Genomic DNA, 14,199 nt, shown 5'->3' with positions numbered 1-14,199 from the left:
CCTGTATTTTTTTATGCAACGACAGGAAGGAATGACTTGAGTGAGATACATCCTAAGTCTAAATTGGATTCTGGTGGTCTCCTCCCTGTATACCAGATCTGATTCTCAGCCATGGAAACTTCCATACATTTTGGGTTTTCAACATGTTCTTTAGCTGTTGTACCTGACTGATGGCACAACAGTCTTTGGAACCAGTTCTTCCCAGTAAGATATTTATCATTGCCTTGTTACTATTTGGATGGAAAAACGCTAAGATTTGCTCCAAGACCCCCAGCAATCTGGCATTGTCAAAGGAGCGTGCGGTTCACTTAGCATTTCTATGACATAATTTTCATCCCCATATTATCAACTTTTGCAGATTTGGGGCTGAATAGTCCTGCAAATGAAAATTGCTATGAGCAATACTGTTTTGAGGTTTTTTCCCCTTTTAATAACCAGTACAAATGCAGCAGTGTGTTCACAGCATACTACTAGTACTGTAATTATTATTAATTCCATACAGAGGCGTCTTTATAAAGCATTAAGGCAAAGCAAATTTTCCTTCTTACTTCCTCAGCACATTTGAGTTTTAACTGAGTAATTACTTGAGTCAAAATCATTTATCAGTTTAAGCAACTCATTGCATGAAATACATCTGAAACTCCATATTCTTTCTCTCCCTTTTTTTAAATAGATGCACATAATAACCTCATTGTTGAATTAGTAATCAATGTGTCATTCAGAAGTAATTATTTTAGCTGAAACAAGTTCCAAGACTGTGTTCTTCTAATTTTTTTTTTAAAAAAAGGATACGTAAGTACAGTTGTTATATGCTATTATTCTTTGTGCTTTTCATGGATTGATCAGCGAGTGTTAAATCATGGGAAATCATCCACCATCCCACATCTGCAGTTATGTTAACAGATATTATCAAACCATTTACTTATGCTAATACAATGGGAATATTTCTGCATTAAAGAAGTTTCTTCACACATAGAAATGTCTGTTGAAGACAGTGCATTTATGTGATATACGCATATGTATCTGAAATCTATTCTTTCACTTATTAATTTAGAAGTGGTCATTAAATACTGTTCTGATCTGAGCAGAGCATGTACACACTTCACTCATCCAGATTCAGGTTTGCCTATCAAGGACAGATGAAATAGATTGAGGGTGCAATCCCACCCTGCGCTGGAACAGGCAAGCCAAGAGGCTTACACTATATCCAGCGCAGGATAGGGGCCCAAAGTGGCTCAACCAGAGGCAAGGGGAAACATTTCCCCTTACCTCCAGGTAAGGTGCCTTTGCCCCTATGGGTTTCCTCAGACTTGTGCCACCTCCTGAGGTGGTGCAAGTTCAAGGAGAGCAGAGCGGCTTCAAGCTGCCCCAAACTCCCCAGGAACAAGGGTTGGGGTCCAGGATAAGTGCTGGATCCCAGCTCCACCTCCCACATCTCTCCTGCCCTGGGGCTGCCACCCTCCCCCTACCCAGGAATGCCTCCCTCCCACCCCCCTGCCCACCCACCCCAGAGGCTTGAGTCAGCCCAACGCAAACCTTGCTGAGGAAGCCAGTACAGAAGCTTGTGTCAGCCTCCACAAGCTGGCACACCTGTGAGTGCTGGCCTGGCTTCTGAGGAAGTGCAAACGTGCCTTATGGCATGTTTGCGACCTTCCTGGGCTGGCGCTAGGGACTTGCACTGGCCCAGGGGTGCCTCTGGATTGTGCCCTGGACCAAATACGTCTGAGTCAGATCATAATTTGTTGGCATACATGCCCAATCTCATCTGATCTCGGAAGCTAAGCAGGGTCAGGCCTGGTTAGTACTTGGATGGGAGACTGCCTGGGAATACCGGGTGCTGTAGGCTTATACCATAGTCTTTCGAGACTGAAAGTTGCCAACCATGGCATACATGGCCATAAAGTCTTTAATACTCAGGTTGATGAGGCCTGAGAGACCATACAGGGTTAGATTACACTATGAAAAGTCTAGGCACCAGTGTTTCTGCTAAGCTGCGTTGCCATGTTGCCACACAGCTCTCAACCACTCTCAACTGCACAGCTCAGAGCTTGATTGAACCAGAAGTCAGAGATAACATAATGACATTGTTGCCAAATGTCAGGAAGATATTGCTACTCTGTTGCACACCCATGGGAAAATTCTGCACAACAGTGCTGATTTGTAGGGGGATCACTGCTAGGCACCTTCTCTCTGTAGAAAGCTGCCCTGGCAGATGAGCTTCACCAGGATTTAGGCAGTGGGAATATGACCCTGACTGACCTGAAACTCTTGTCAGTGTCCCGTCACCTTCCAGGATTGAGAACTGAGGACACTGTATTGCAGTGGCTCTAGTCCTACATAGAGGTTGTACCCAAAAGGTGGGTGCAGGGGGATAGTTGCATGGCCTTTGCCTATGGGGTGCCCCATGGCTCTGTTTTTGTCTCCCATGCTATTTAAAGTCTATGTGAAACTGCTGGGAGGTTTGGACTGAAGTGTCAATATACAGATGATACTCAGCAATACCTCTCACTTCCACTAACTGATCCCATAGTGAAGGTTGAAGAATAAGAGATTACTTTAAGAAGCCAACAGCCCTTTCATGATGATCTTTGAAAAATCATTGAATATAGTCTGCTTTGAAGCTTTCTATGAAACTGCTGCTTCCATTTCAGCTTAGCAAAGTCAGGATTTTTGAGAACTTCCAATACGAGCTTCTAGAGAAGCACATCGCAGATATGGATCCTGTTTTAAGAGAGATAAAGCTAAAGGGAGGGTGAGAGAAATGTACATTTCTGTAATCAACATAGTCCTTTACAGACATACCAAATCAGATCCCAGTGAAATGCAATCACATCTGATTTGGAAGATGGCAGAGATGTTCACAGCAAAGCTGCAATAGGGAGAAAGAAAGAAAAAACTTGCATCCATTACCCATTTAACAAGGGCAGGTGGGTTTCAGGAAATGAAGAGCCAAAATGGGCTTACTTAAGGGCAGATACTTGGGAACCCTTTGTCTTAGCTGATGGTCTTTAGAGGAGAGAAACTCAAGCAAAGTAAATCTGAATGGGAAGCTTTCTATGCTCTTGGTTTGCATTTTAATGCCTAATTGGAAATGCGAAATACAAGACAAGGTGTGAAGCAACATGGTGCATCACCATGGTATAACAGGTGCATAGCCAAGTAGTTTCTAGCTCTTCATTTGCTCTTCATGAATGTTGGGTGAGGTATGGGTTTTTGTTTCTCCATACTTATCCTTTAATTTTGCACATCAGTATAGATACCCAACATAATTGCCCACCCTGAAAAAATAGTTGCCTATCCGTCTCTAGAATCCCGACTACAGGTCTGACAAAGGACCCAATCTTAATCCATCTTTCCAGCACTGATGCAGCCATTATGCAGACCCGAGATAAGGGAACAAATGTTCCCTAACCTTGAGGGGGCCTCTAGGATTTCCCCACCACAGCAGGATGTAATGCATGCCCCATTGGCATGGCTGCATCAGTACTGGGTAGGATTGAGCCAAAAGGAGGTTTACAAACCTCCCCCCCCCCCAAACCCTCCATAGAGAATGACTTGCTAGTTTCTGTGAAATCTCAGGAATTGTAGTGTATTGGAAACGTGCAATATCCCTCAAGGAGATAGGACGGGGTGTTAACAGTGGCCCTGACAGGTCTGGGAAGGATGGGGTTAACACTAGGGACTTAGAATGCAGTGCTGCAGAGCTGCAGCCACTTGAAGGCAACGGGACCCTCAAGGATAAAAGAAGCAACTGGAGAAAGAAGAGTCTTTGGGTAGTAGAAGGAGGAAGGTTGGAGGAAGAAAGGAGAGAGGACTAACTGATTGATTGACTGGCTGATGGGCTAACAGACCGGTAGACTGACTAATGAACTGGTGGACAGGCTAACGAACTGAAGGACTGACTCATGGACTGGCTAACTGACTAACAAACTGACTGATGGAATAATTGAACACAGACTGCTGAGTGGTGGTGAGCTGAGGGGGTGCCGCTGTACCTGTAAGAGCAGCTGCTTTGAGAACTGGAGGGACCCTGCAGTCCCATAGGCAAGCTACTTCCTGGTTACCTTCCCCGTTGGTGCTGGGGTTCAGCAATAGTTTCATATACCACTAGATCTAGCCGTGTTTGAGCCATGGGGACTAATCAGCTTAAAGTGGGCATAAGTTCCCTAGACCAAGTTTGGAAAAGGAATTTGGCAAAACGTGCAACAGTAGAGCAATCCCTAAAACAGCAAGAGAATCATTTGTTCACTTCTCACTGGGAAATCATTGTGTTGGGCACCTTCTCCCCTAAAAACTTCAAAACATACCTTGCATCATGGGAGATGTCATGGTAGCAGCCGGCCCCACTGCCCACGCCTCTAGAATGGTTGAGATAGCCACTGCAGCAATGAATATGGGAGACCACTGGCGTAGCTAAGGGGGCGGGGCACGAAGTTTTGCAGGGAGCCCCCCCGTAGCGTGCAAAATCCCCTCCCCCTCCCCATGGGAGCCATTCACCTCTGTTTTGCCCCCCCCACCCAAAAGGCTCCAAAGGGGAGGGGAGGAGCCACTTCATGCTGTGGGGAGGCTCCCTGCAAAACTTAGTGCCCCGCCCCCCTCTAGCTACGCCAGTGTGGGAGACTAACAGATCCAAACTGGTGTGTGCATTGATTTCTTTTTATAAGCGGTTGTTTGTTTATTCCAATTCTTTTTGGATTGTTTGCTTCTAGGTTTAATGCAGATGCTGCTAATTTGAAGTCAATAAATAGCTCTTGGAAGAAAACTAATTTGTGCGCAGCTGCAGTTAATCAGAGAGCTGAGGAGCACGCACCAGACCTGAACACCCTGCTGGAACAGATGGCTTTGCCGTGGCTGCTGCTGTTCATGCCAGCCTTCCTGTGAAGGTTAAGCTGGAGCAGTGAACCGGGAGAATGGGAGTTCACGCATGTTCTGTGCATTGGTCCCAGAAGGTGAGAGTGGGGCACTTTTTAAAAAAACCTGAAATCTCCCTAAGGCCCTATGATGGCTGGCCATGGAGTGATTTAGTAGGCATTATAAAACAAGAAAAAGAAATGATTGTTTCACATATAAACATCTCAGTATGGAATCAGCTTTAGAACTGGTGAGTGTCTTAAATGGTATCTGATCAAATTTGTTGCATGGAGGTGGGATCTACCAAGCCCAATGTCATTCCTAAGAGATGAGCAGAGGGCAGTGGTTTCCTTCCAATCCTTCCACTAGGGTTTGCATCACCCGGTGTGGGAGGCCAGCGCATCACCCCCACGATGGATCTCCTCCCATGCAGTGGGCAGGGCGACACCCTTGGCAGTGGGAGTGGTGATGCACCATTGCCCTGCCCTGCTGGGTTTTTGGCTTCAACTTTTGATAGAATAGAGATACTACAATGCAGTTTGTTTCATTGCATTCCACATGAAATTACACGTTGAACAATATATAACATGATGGTATTATTCAAAAAAACCAAGATTTTTAAAATTTTGGACAGCAGCGGTGTCCGTTTCCCCCCCCCCCATGCACGTCACCTGGTGAGGCCCACAAACCCCTATTGACACAACTGGCAGAGGGTTGTGTTGCAACAGTTTAAGCAAACAAAACACCATAACCATACTCCTAAAACATGTAATGTGGAAAGTGGCCCATCACACACTTGGCTCAGAGTGTACCCACTGCCTACTCCAAGCCAGTTTGTAGACTAGGATTCCACCATCATAGTAACCCCCAGCATTTTCTAAATGAATGTCAGCTCAGTTGGTTAACCTGAGTGAGCCTTGAAGGTAGCGTGGTGGGTCAGAATCTGAATAAGGGATAGTTTATTTATTTTTAAAAACTAGATTGAAAGAGGGGTATGATGGGCTTAGGAGGTTGATTTCAATGGGGGTGGCCTGTCCCTATCTTTAGCATGGCCAACTGTTATTCCCTCTACATCATCTCTTTTTATAAATTGTGCTGGGCCTGAAGGATTGTTCTTACATGCATGATGCCCAAGTTCTAACCAATCATGACAAGAGGCTAGTGCAGTGGTTCCCAAACTGTGCGCTGTGGCAAACTCAAAGGGGCACCACAGGACATCCCTGGAATCCTCTTCTTCCTGACTCTCCCAGGCACTGCCATCTTGGGGCGTGCAAGGTCTTGTATGATTCTTGTAGGATCTCACATGAACCAAGATGGCAGTGCCCATCTTCCTGGTTCTCCACCCCTTTTTCTCTGGACTGGATTTATCAATATCTGTCCCCTAGACAAACTTTAGTACTGCCTGCTCTCTGCCTGAGACACAGTGTCATTACAACAACCAGAGGGTCACTTTGCATTATATTAATTCAGATACAATTGCCTGGAGACCATGGTTGATGGCAAAGGGTTGACCAGATAGCTTTGAACAAGGTCATGTATTCCATAAAGGGCTGCAGAAAACAAAATTGTTTCTGCAATAAACATACCATTAAAAAAAAAAAAAGATGAGCAACAGCTGGAGAGTGTAGGAGGGAATGTATAAAATTGGAAAAGGTCTTTCAGACATGCATATTCATTAATTCCACCTGCCCCCTTCCCAAGTTGTTATTAGATGACTAATGTCTTGTGCTTGTCATTGCTGGAGTGAATCTTGAATGAAATAGGGCAGGGACCGCACAAATGGCATAGTCATTATGGTCTGATTATTTAAACATTGAGAATAATGGCCCCTTCTCAGAAGAGCCATTTCATGAAAGCTGAGAGCTTGTAGTAAGTGAAACACTAAGGCCAAAGCACCAAATTTAATCTCTGTTGTAACTTCACAGATGTGACTTGCTAGGAAGTTCCCTTCAGATATATATGGTTCAGCAACCCTTGCTGTCACCTTCCTTAACTACATTCCCACTTTTGAGCCTTCAGCAAAGTCGAGAATTGTATTATTCACCCATGGGCAAGCAATGAAGGATGCAGAAGAGACATCAGCATGGCCTTACTGAAAGATGTTAACCACGCAGCAGAACCTTTGGAGAGCCTGGCATATGGATAACATCACCACTGAATCTGAGAGAGGGAACTACGAGTTAGTAAAATTGACTAAATAAGGCTGAAAGAGACGAACAACAGAGTTAGGCTACAATTGTATCCACACTTACCTGGGAGTAAGCCCCATTGCCTATAATTGGACTTACTTCAGAGTAGACATGAATAGGATTGGGTTGCAAATCCTCCCTCTTCTCTTATATGCCCCAAGGCTCAAGATTTCCATAACAATGGTGGCTGATATTGACATCAATAATTCAATTTATCAGCTCCCAGCCCACACATGTACACAGGTATCTACCATCAGTGATTGAGTTAAGAAAAAAAAAAATCAGTACTGGGCTCAAGTTCATTATGAGTCTACTAGGTGTACAGGTGCACAGACCAAACATTGCTCTTACTCGGATGGGGGACTTAAAGTTGCATGCAAAATTTATGATATGAGTTCAGACAGGAACTAGTGTGTATACAGTTTTTTTTTTTGTTTTTTTTTTTTCAACCAATGATAGTTTAATTGTGCAAGGATGAGTTTTCCTACTCAATCTGAAGCCAATCTAGACGTGGGCATAGAGTAACACATCAACAGGTAAATGAAAAAAAAGTTCCACTCTTGGTAATAACTGTTGCTTCATTAGTCACAGGGCAACAGGCCAAAGTTTGCCACCAGCTACATATTCAACAAGGAGCTTCAGCCAATCCTGGCTCTCTGACAAATGTACCTCTATGGTCATGTCATTGTCAATGACCAATTTGGGACTTTTGCATTTTTAAGGTTGACACTTAGAAAATGAGATGCCCAGCTGTGCGACGTCCTCTGTAAATTGTGAGCCCTTTGGGGACAGGGAGCCATTTAGTTATTTGATTTTCTCTGTAAACTGCTTTGTGAACTTTTTTTGTTGAAAAGTGGTATATAAATACTTATTAAAATAATAATAAAGTGGTCCTTACAAATAAGTAAGTTGCTAGCCATTGGGTAAACATACTTATAGCCATTTTTACCATGTATAATCTTATCCTTGTTTGCTGATAATGAGCACATCTAAAAGACAGGTAAAGTCACATCCCAAAAGAAGTTAATAATCCAGGGGTGGCCAAATCATGGCTCACAAACCATGTGCAGCTTTTTGACAAAAATGCATGGCTCATGGAAATACGTTGACTGAGCGCCTTCTTGCATCACAATTAATATAAAAGGTAAATAAAATTTTTTCAAGCTTTATCATTATCTACCATGTATAAACTGAAAGTCCACTGAGTTAAAATGCACATTTAATGTTCATGGTGAGTGAAGAATTTAAATGCTTCTTAAATATTGCGGCTCTCAAACATCTGAAATTGATCCTATGCGGCTCCTTATGTTAAGCAAATTTGGCCACCCCTGTTTTACAGCCCAAGCCTATGCATGTCTTCTCAGAAGTAAGTCCCACTAAAGTAAATGACGCTTATTCCTAGGAAAGTGTGGATAGGATTGGGCTGTGAATCAACTATTCATTATAAACAAGACTTAGCATTTTTAAGTGTAGTCAAGAGTCCCCGTACTTGTTAGTAAGAAGGAATAGGATGCCAAGAGCAAATCAAGGAAGAGCCCTCAGAGCATGAGACCACACGGTACCAGAGCAGCACTTAAAAGCCTTGATGTTGCCAGCTATGAGGCGACTGCACAAATCAATAGCACTTGACAGGGTGGGGAGATAGTTGTCTTCTGTTATTAGACTTGCTGGAGCACAAGGCTACAGGTCAAATGTTATCTGACAACTATAGTAAGAGGATGGAAGTCAGGACTCCAGGGTTCTATTTCTGGCCCCGTCATTGATTTGGTTGGAAAGGAACAGCCTCTCAGTGCTCCAGCTTTCCCTGGAAAATCACAGATGCCCAGGTGGATTTCATCTGTAAAGTCCTCAGATTTGAAAGATATTATCAAAGGGAAACAGACCTCTATCATCCTCAGCCACTGGAATGCTTCCGTCTCTGGGGTGACATTTGATGGCATCTTGACAACACCCTGACTTTGAAGGCCTTTCCCTCACTACACCTGACAATGCAGGTATCATTTCAGGTTGTTTCTGTGGATACTGCTATTTTACCACACGCAAGAGCAGAATGTTTAGGACACTTTTCACCCAAGGAAAATTTAACACAATTATGTGCTTTCTTTGGGGGGGGGGGGCAGCAACTCCAGATTCATTGTTGCACAAAAGATGCACAATCGACTTTGATGGACATCTGGTTCCCCTTTCAAAACCACTGACTTCTGTTTGGTACAATGCTGAATAATTGTCATGCCTCACACTCACAAACTGACTTCAAAACTGAAGCACTGTAATGCAGATTTAAATGACTGCATTTACTATTTAATTTACTTCTAAATTATACCTCTACAATTAACCCTTGACAATTAATATGCTGATATCGCAGCCCCCTTCCTGACAATGATAGTCACTCCTGGGTAAGTGTGGGTAGGACCGCAGTTCACTCTGTGTCTCCTACCCTCCCCACCCTGGATTGACCCCAAACCTCCCCCTCCTTGACCCTACTGCCAACATACTGGTGATTTTGGAGCCTCCCAGGATTACTGCCACATGCTCTGTGCGTCTCATTGTTTACGGCAATCGGTGGCATAACTAGGGCATCTGGCACGCAGGGGCACATAAATTTTTGTTACCCCCATACCCCCCCCCCCGGCATCAGATGGCCTTCTGGAAGCCTCTGAAAGGCAAGTCTTATTTTCAGCAATAACCACAAGTGCCTTTCGGAGGCCTCAGAAAGGCATTTCTAGTTTTCTGCAAAAACTGGCAGCACCTTTCTAAGGCCTCCAGGAGGACTCCTGAGGCTCAGGAAGGCTGTTCACTGCCTCCTTGCACCTCAGAATACCTCCTGAATGCAACCGGAAAGTACTTCTGGTTGTGTCTAGGATGTCTCTTGACACCGCCTCAGGCGTGGTACCTAGTACCCTGAACCCCCCTAGCCCCCACCTTCACTAAAATAGTGGTGGTAGTAACCCAGCAGCATATGACAATAACCCAGCTTTCAGGCCATCACAAAGGGCCTTGTGCTGCTGGAACGCTAGTTCCAGAAATGCAAAGCCACAAAAGGATTGGAGCCTTAGTAAAGCTGTTGGTTGATAAACATATAAATAGAAACAAATAAAATACCATCACTGACCACATGAAACTGCCTTATCAAATCTAGCCGTTGATTTGATAAGTCTGCCACAGTCTATCTAGCCGTTGGTCTATCTTGACCTTTTTTATGTATGCTATCTTATAAGGAAGGCATTTTAATACTGTCAATTGTTCACAGTTGTTTTAAGTTGTTGGGAGCCTCTCTGAACTGTTTTAATTACAAGATGGAACGGAATACTTTCCTCAAATAAATACACAGGTGATATTGATTTACGAGCACATTCCCATGGGATTCATGTGGTGCATGAAAGCTGCCTGCCTTGGACACCTTAAAACACAGAGTTTGGCAACAACTGGGGCAAGCCCTTGAAACCAAGCGAGGGGACACAGCTCGTTATTCACAATCTGGCCTGCACAAATGAGTGCTGCTTGGAGGATGGGTTGGAGCTCTCTTAAATGAGAAGCAATGGCCTGACAGCCTCAAGAGCGACTGTAACTCAAACACATTCTCCCTGCCTCTAACAAGTCACTCTGTGCAGCTTGCATCAGTCAAAGGCAGCTGCTCAGACTTTAGTAGACACCAGTTCTCCCAGGTGAACGAAAGGGAAAATTCCCTCCGGCAAAAGCTGTGCTCAGCCTGCCTGTACTGGAAGGTACTCTAACAATAACGAGAATGGACCACTGCTACTAGACCTTTCAACAGTTCTGGGGAACAGGCACATGGCATCCCATCTCAGCAGAATGAACTTGCTCGTTAAGAGCTTCTTCCATTAAAGCAATCATCACCTTCTGACTGCAATTTACATGAGTGCTTCCCATCCATATCAGAGCTGCAAAGGAAATACTGGAAGGGGGAAATGCCCTGAAATGAGATCGCATCTATGCATAAAATCCTATACTGTATTCAAGGAACTGCTACTGCATCATTATTCATGAGCTCCCATTGTCTCCCCATCACGGAACCCACTTGTCAGAGAGTAATAAGCCTTTCACGGTCCTCTTTAAAGCGAGAGAGTGAGGATGTGCTTAGGCGATATCTCCGTATTTGCAAATGAAAAAGGAAAGGAGATGGAGACACAATATGTTCCGCATGTCCAGTGGGGTACAAAGATGGTTGCGGACATGCAGGTGCGCCCATGCACAGCAACCATGTGTTTTTCAAGGTGGCAGACATTATGGCCAGCTGACCAAAATATGCTCTTATTAAATGACACATCAGGTGTGCCTTTAGAGGGAAAGGGGGAACATGCAAGGATGCTTTGTTCCATGGTGACCAGATGGCATGGTGCCCGTATTCATGCTGATTATATGATTCATTCAAAAAGTTCTCAGGCAACTTTGAAACAACCTATGTTTGGGACAGGTTGCCTCTTGATAATAATAGCTTTGCTATTATATTATAGCCCATTTGAGCTCACGTGGAAGGAATGTATTATAATCCACAAATAAATTATTGGGGCTGAGACCGAAAAGGGAGCTGTTTTCTCAGGCCAGTGAGTTCATGGCAGAAGTAATATTTGAACCAAGGTCTTCTTGATTTTTAGCTCAGACTCTTAACCACTATGCTACATTCACCCTTGCTTTTAAAAGTCATCAAAAAAGCTTATTAGTCCTCAGACTGAATGTCAGAAGGTATGCTAAACCAGTCATAGAAAAATGATTTTTGCAGTATAGAAAAAAAAATGAATTACTGTATGTGAAGAAATCCCATGTTTATAAGCGTTAATGCACGTGAAAGTTGTATGGCAGTACACAGGTACATGGATAAATCGACTGTATGCGTGGCCTGTGTGTTCTCAGTCATGACAGCCTGGTGCAGGGGTGGACTCTGTGACAAGGGGGGGAGGAGAAGCTGTGATAGTCTTCAGAAATCTGCTTGTTCTGGTACATTCTTAAGACAGAACTTTTAAAAATACGTTTCTCTTCCACTAATGCAATGACTTAGGTCCAAACTTACCCATAGTCTTTCCATGCCCAATCTCGTCTGATCTCGGAAGCTAAGCAAGATCAGGCCTGGTTAGTACTTGGATGGGAGACCGCCTGAGAATACCGGGTGCTGTAGGCTTATACCATAGTCTTTCAAGACTGAAGGTTGCCAACCAAAAAAAACCATGGAGGCTGAATCCATTTTTAGAAGGAACGTTGCAGTCATGAAAGAACATCTTTTGTTCACAGAAGGTGCCTCCATGAGCTCAGAGATAAGTTTGAATCCAAGCCAAAATATATGATTATTTGGGAGAACTAATATTTCACTATTTAGAAAGAGTACAGATTTTAGAGGCTGAGCAAAGTCGGCTGTGGCAAGGGCTCAGCTCTCTCTCTCTCTCTCTCTCTGAAATCAATGGACTCAAATGCTTGACTTTGGCAGGACTGCACACATCATTAACTGTTTGCAGCAAGGAGGATCTAAAATGCAGGTTTGGGCAGGAGAGATGCATTAGGGTCAGCTGGCTGACAACGGTGAGGTAGCCAGGAGCTCCTGCTACTAAAACAATAGATCTGTGTACTATTGCTCCATTGTGCCTCTAAGGCTACAGCTGAAGCACTGCCTGGGCAGTAAAGGATTCCGAGGCTTAGGAGTGACTGCCAACCCAGGCATCTCACTGGCTCCAACTGACCTGGAAGAACTACAAAGCCTTCTGGTCACACTGGAACTTTGGGTAGGCAACAACAGAATCCACTCTGTCTCCTTGTTTGTGGTTCATGCTGTGCAATCACATGTACCCCTGCACAGATAGGAGCATAATTCATGACTAATGGGATTTGTATTTTTCTTATTTTTTACTTTACCTTCATTTGGCCTTTAAAGTCCTAGTTCTTCTCCTCTTGTTTTTCTACACTCCCTTGCTGAAGTTCGAAGGGACATCTTAATCTCTGAAAATGGAAGCTCTGGTTCATGTAGGCCCCCCCCCATATTGTTCCCCCACCCCATGCCTGTCGCGGGTGGTGGTGGGGAGAGACAAGCAGCACCCTTGAATCCTGCATGCCACTAGAATTTATTAGACATTTACAAATCAGACAAGGCAAAAAAGAGACTAAAGTGGAAAGAAGCCATTTTCAGAAGGGAGTCGAGCACAACAAGGAAATAAAAAGATGAATAAACCTGTCACTGGCCTTTTCTTTATGGAGCTCAGGCATAGTTATTAGGTGCCCAGGAAGAAGGCACAGGAGATATATGGCTCCTAATACATCGTCCATAATACCACACAGTGCAGAAGGCATACAACTTTTCAAACAGTTGTCAGCATTGGAAATAATACAGTGTTTTATTGGGGAAAAAATGACCAGAAGGCTATCAAATGAGCATTTTGGGTGGCGTGTGTAAGGAGCCTGCAAGTGCCATTCTCTTTCCCACTCTCCACTTGTGAAAAATGGAGAAATTATTAAGTGTTTATTATTTCCCTCCTAATAAGTTGGGTGAAATTTTTTACAGCTCATAAAAAATGATTGACTGTGGTGGCTGGAGTGAACAGCGCGCCGAGCATTGCCAAGTGCATTTGCTTCCAAAATGTGCTCTTCCCCCTTCCCCCCCCCCACATCTCTGGCCTCATGCTGCATACCTACAGCTTGGTCTCTAGCTGCCCATTCTCTGTGGTCTTCTTGAGCTGCATGTTCCTGGCTATTGGGGGCCTGGAACACTCACATACGGTTCTGCCAAATGCATCTCAAGTGCTGAGACTGCTCACGCTTTTCCTTTTCATTTCTATCTAGGAACTCTAAAAGGGTTTGCACAACTATTTCACTTCTGTCACTACAAAATCTTTATATAGCAGCAGAGACTCAGAGCAGAAGTGGAATTTGCCCAGTGGGCTTACAGTCTAACATAGATTATGGAGGAAGGAATGGGGGAGAGGTCAGGAACAAATAGGGAAGATGGTGAGGAGATAAGACTAGCATAACCATCTAGGGATAGGTATGATCAGTTAGGACAGATTAGGTGAAGGACAGGTGAAGTCCCTGTCCAAGACTTCTTTGTGGGAATGTAAATAGCCCAGACTGTGGAGAAAGGGAAGCTGTTCCAAGTATGGAGGTGAAAGGAAGAGAAAGGGGCTGATAGAAATTGGCCTGAGAGGAGGCCACATGGGGA

The 14,199-nt window shown here is 44.2% G+C and overlaps 1 protein-coding gene across 13 annotated transcripts in view; it reads right to left on the bottom strand.

Annotated features, from left to right (window-relative positions):
• NRXN3 (neurexin 3) overlaps positions 1 to 14,199 on the bottom strand; it is a 1,424,661-nt gene that overhangs the window by 86,179 nt on the left and 1,324,283 nt on the right. For 9 of the 13 annotated variants that reach the window (XM_066627903.1, XM_066627913.1, XM_066627922.1 and 6 more), the window contains one exon: positions 3,820 to 3,842. The exons of the other annotated variants lie outside the window; for them this stretch is intronic. In XM_066627903.1, coding sequence (XP_066484000.1) covers positions 3,820 to 3,842 — 23 coding nt within the window. The remainder of the gene's footprint in view (positions 1 to 3,819; positions 3,843 to 14,199) is intronic. 13 annotated transcript variants of the gene reach the window in all.

The sequence above is a fragment of the Tiliqua scincoides genome, chromosome 1 (genome assembly GCF_035046505.1).
Source record: "Tiliqua scincoides isolate rTilSci1 chromosome 1, rTilSci1.hap2, whole genome shotgun sequence".
NCBI lineage: Eukaryota > Metazoa > Chordata > Lepidosauria > Squamata > Scincidae > Tiliqua > Tiliqua scincoides.
This window is presented reverse-complemented; position numbering and strand designations above follow the sequence as displayed.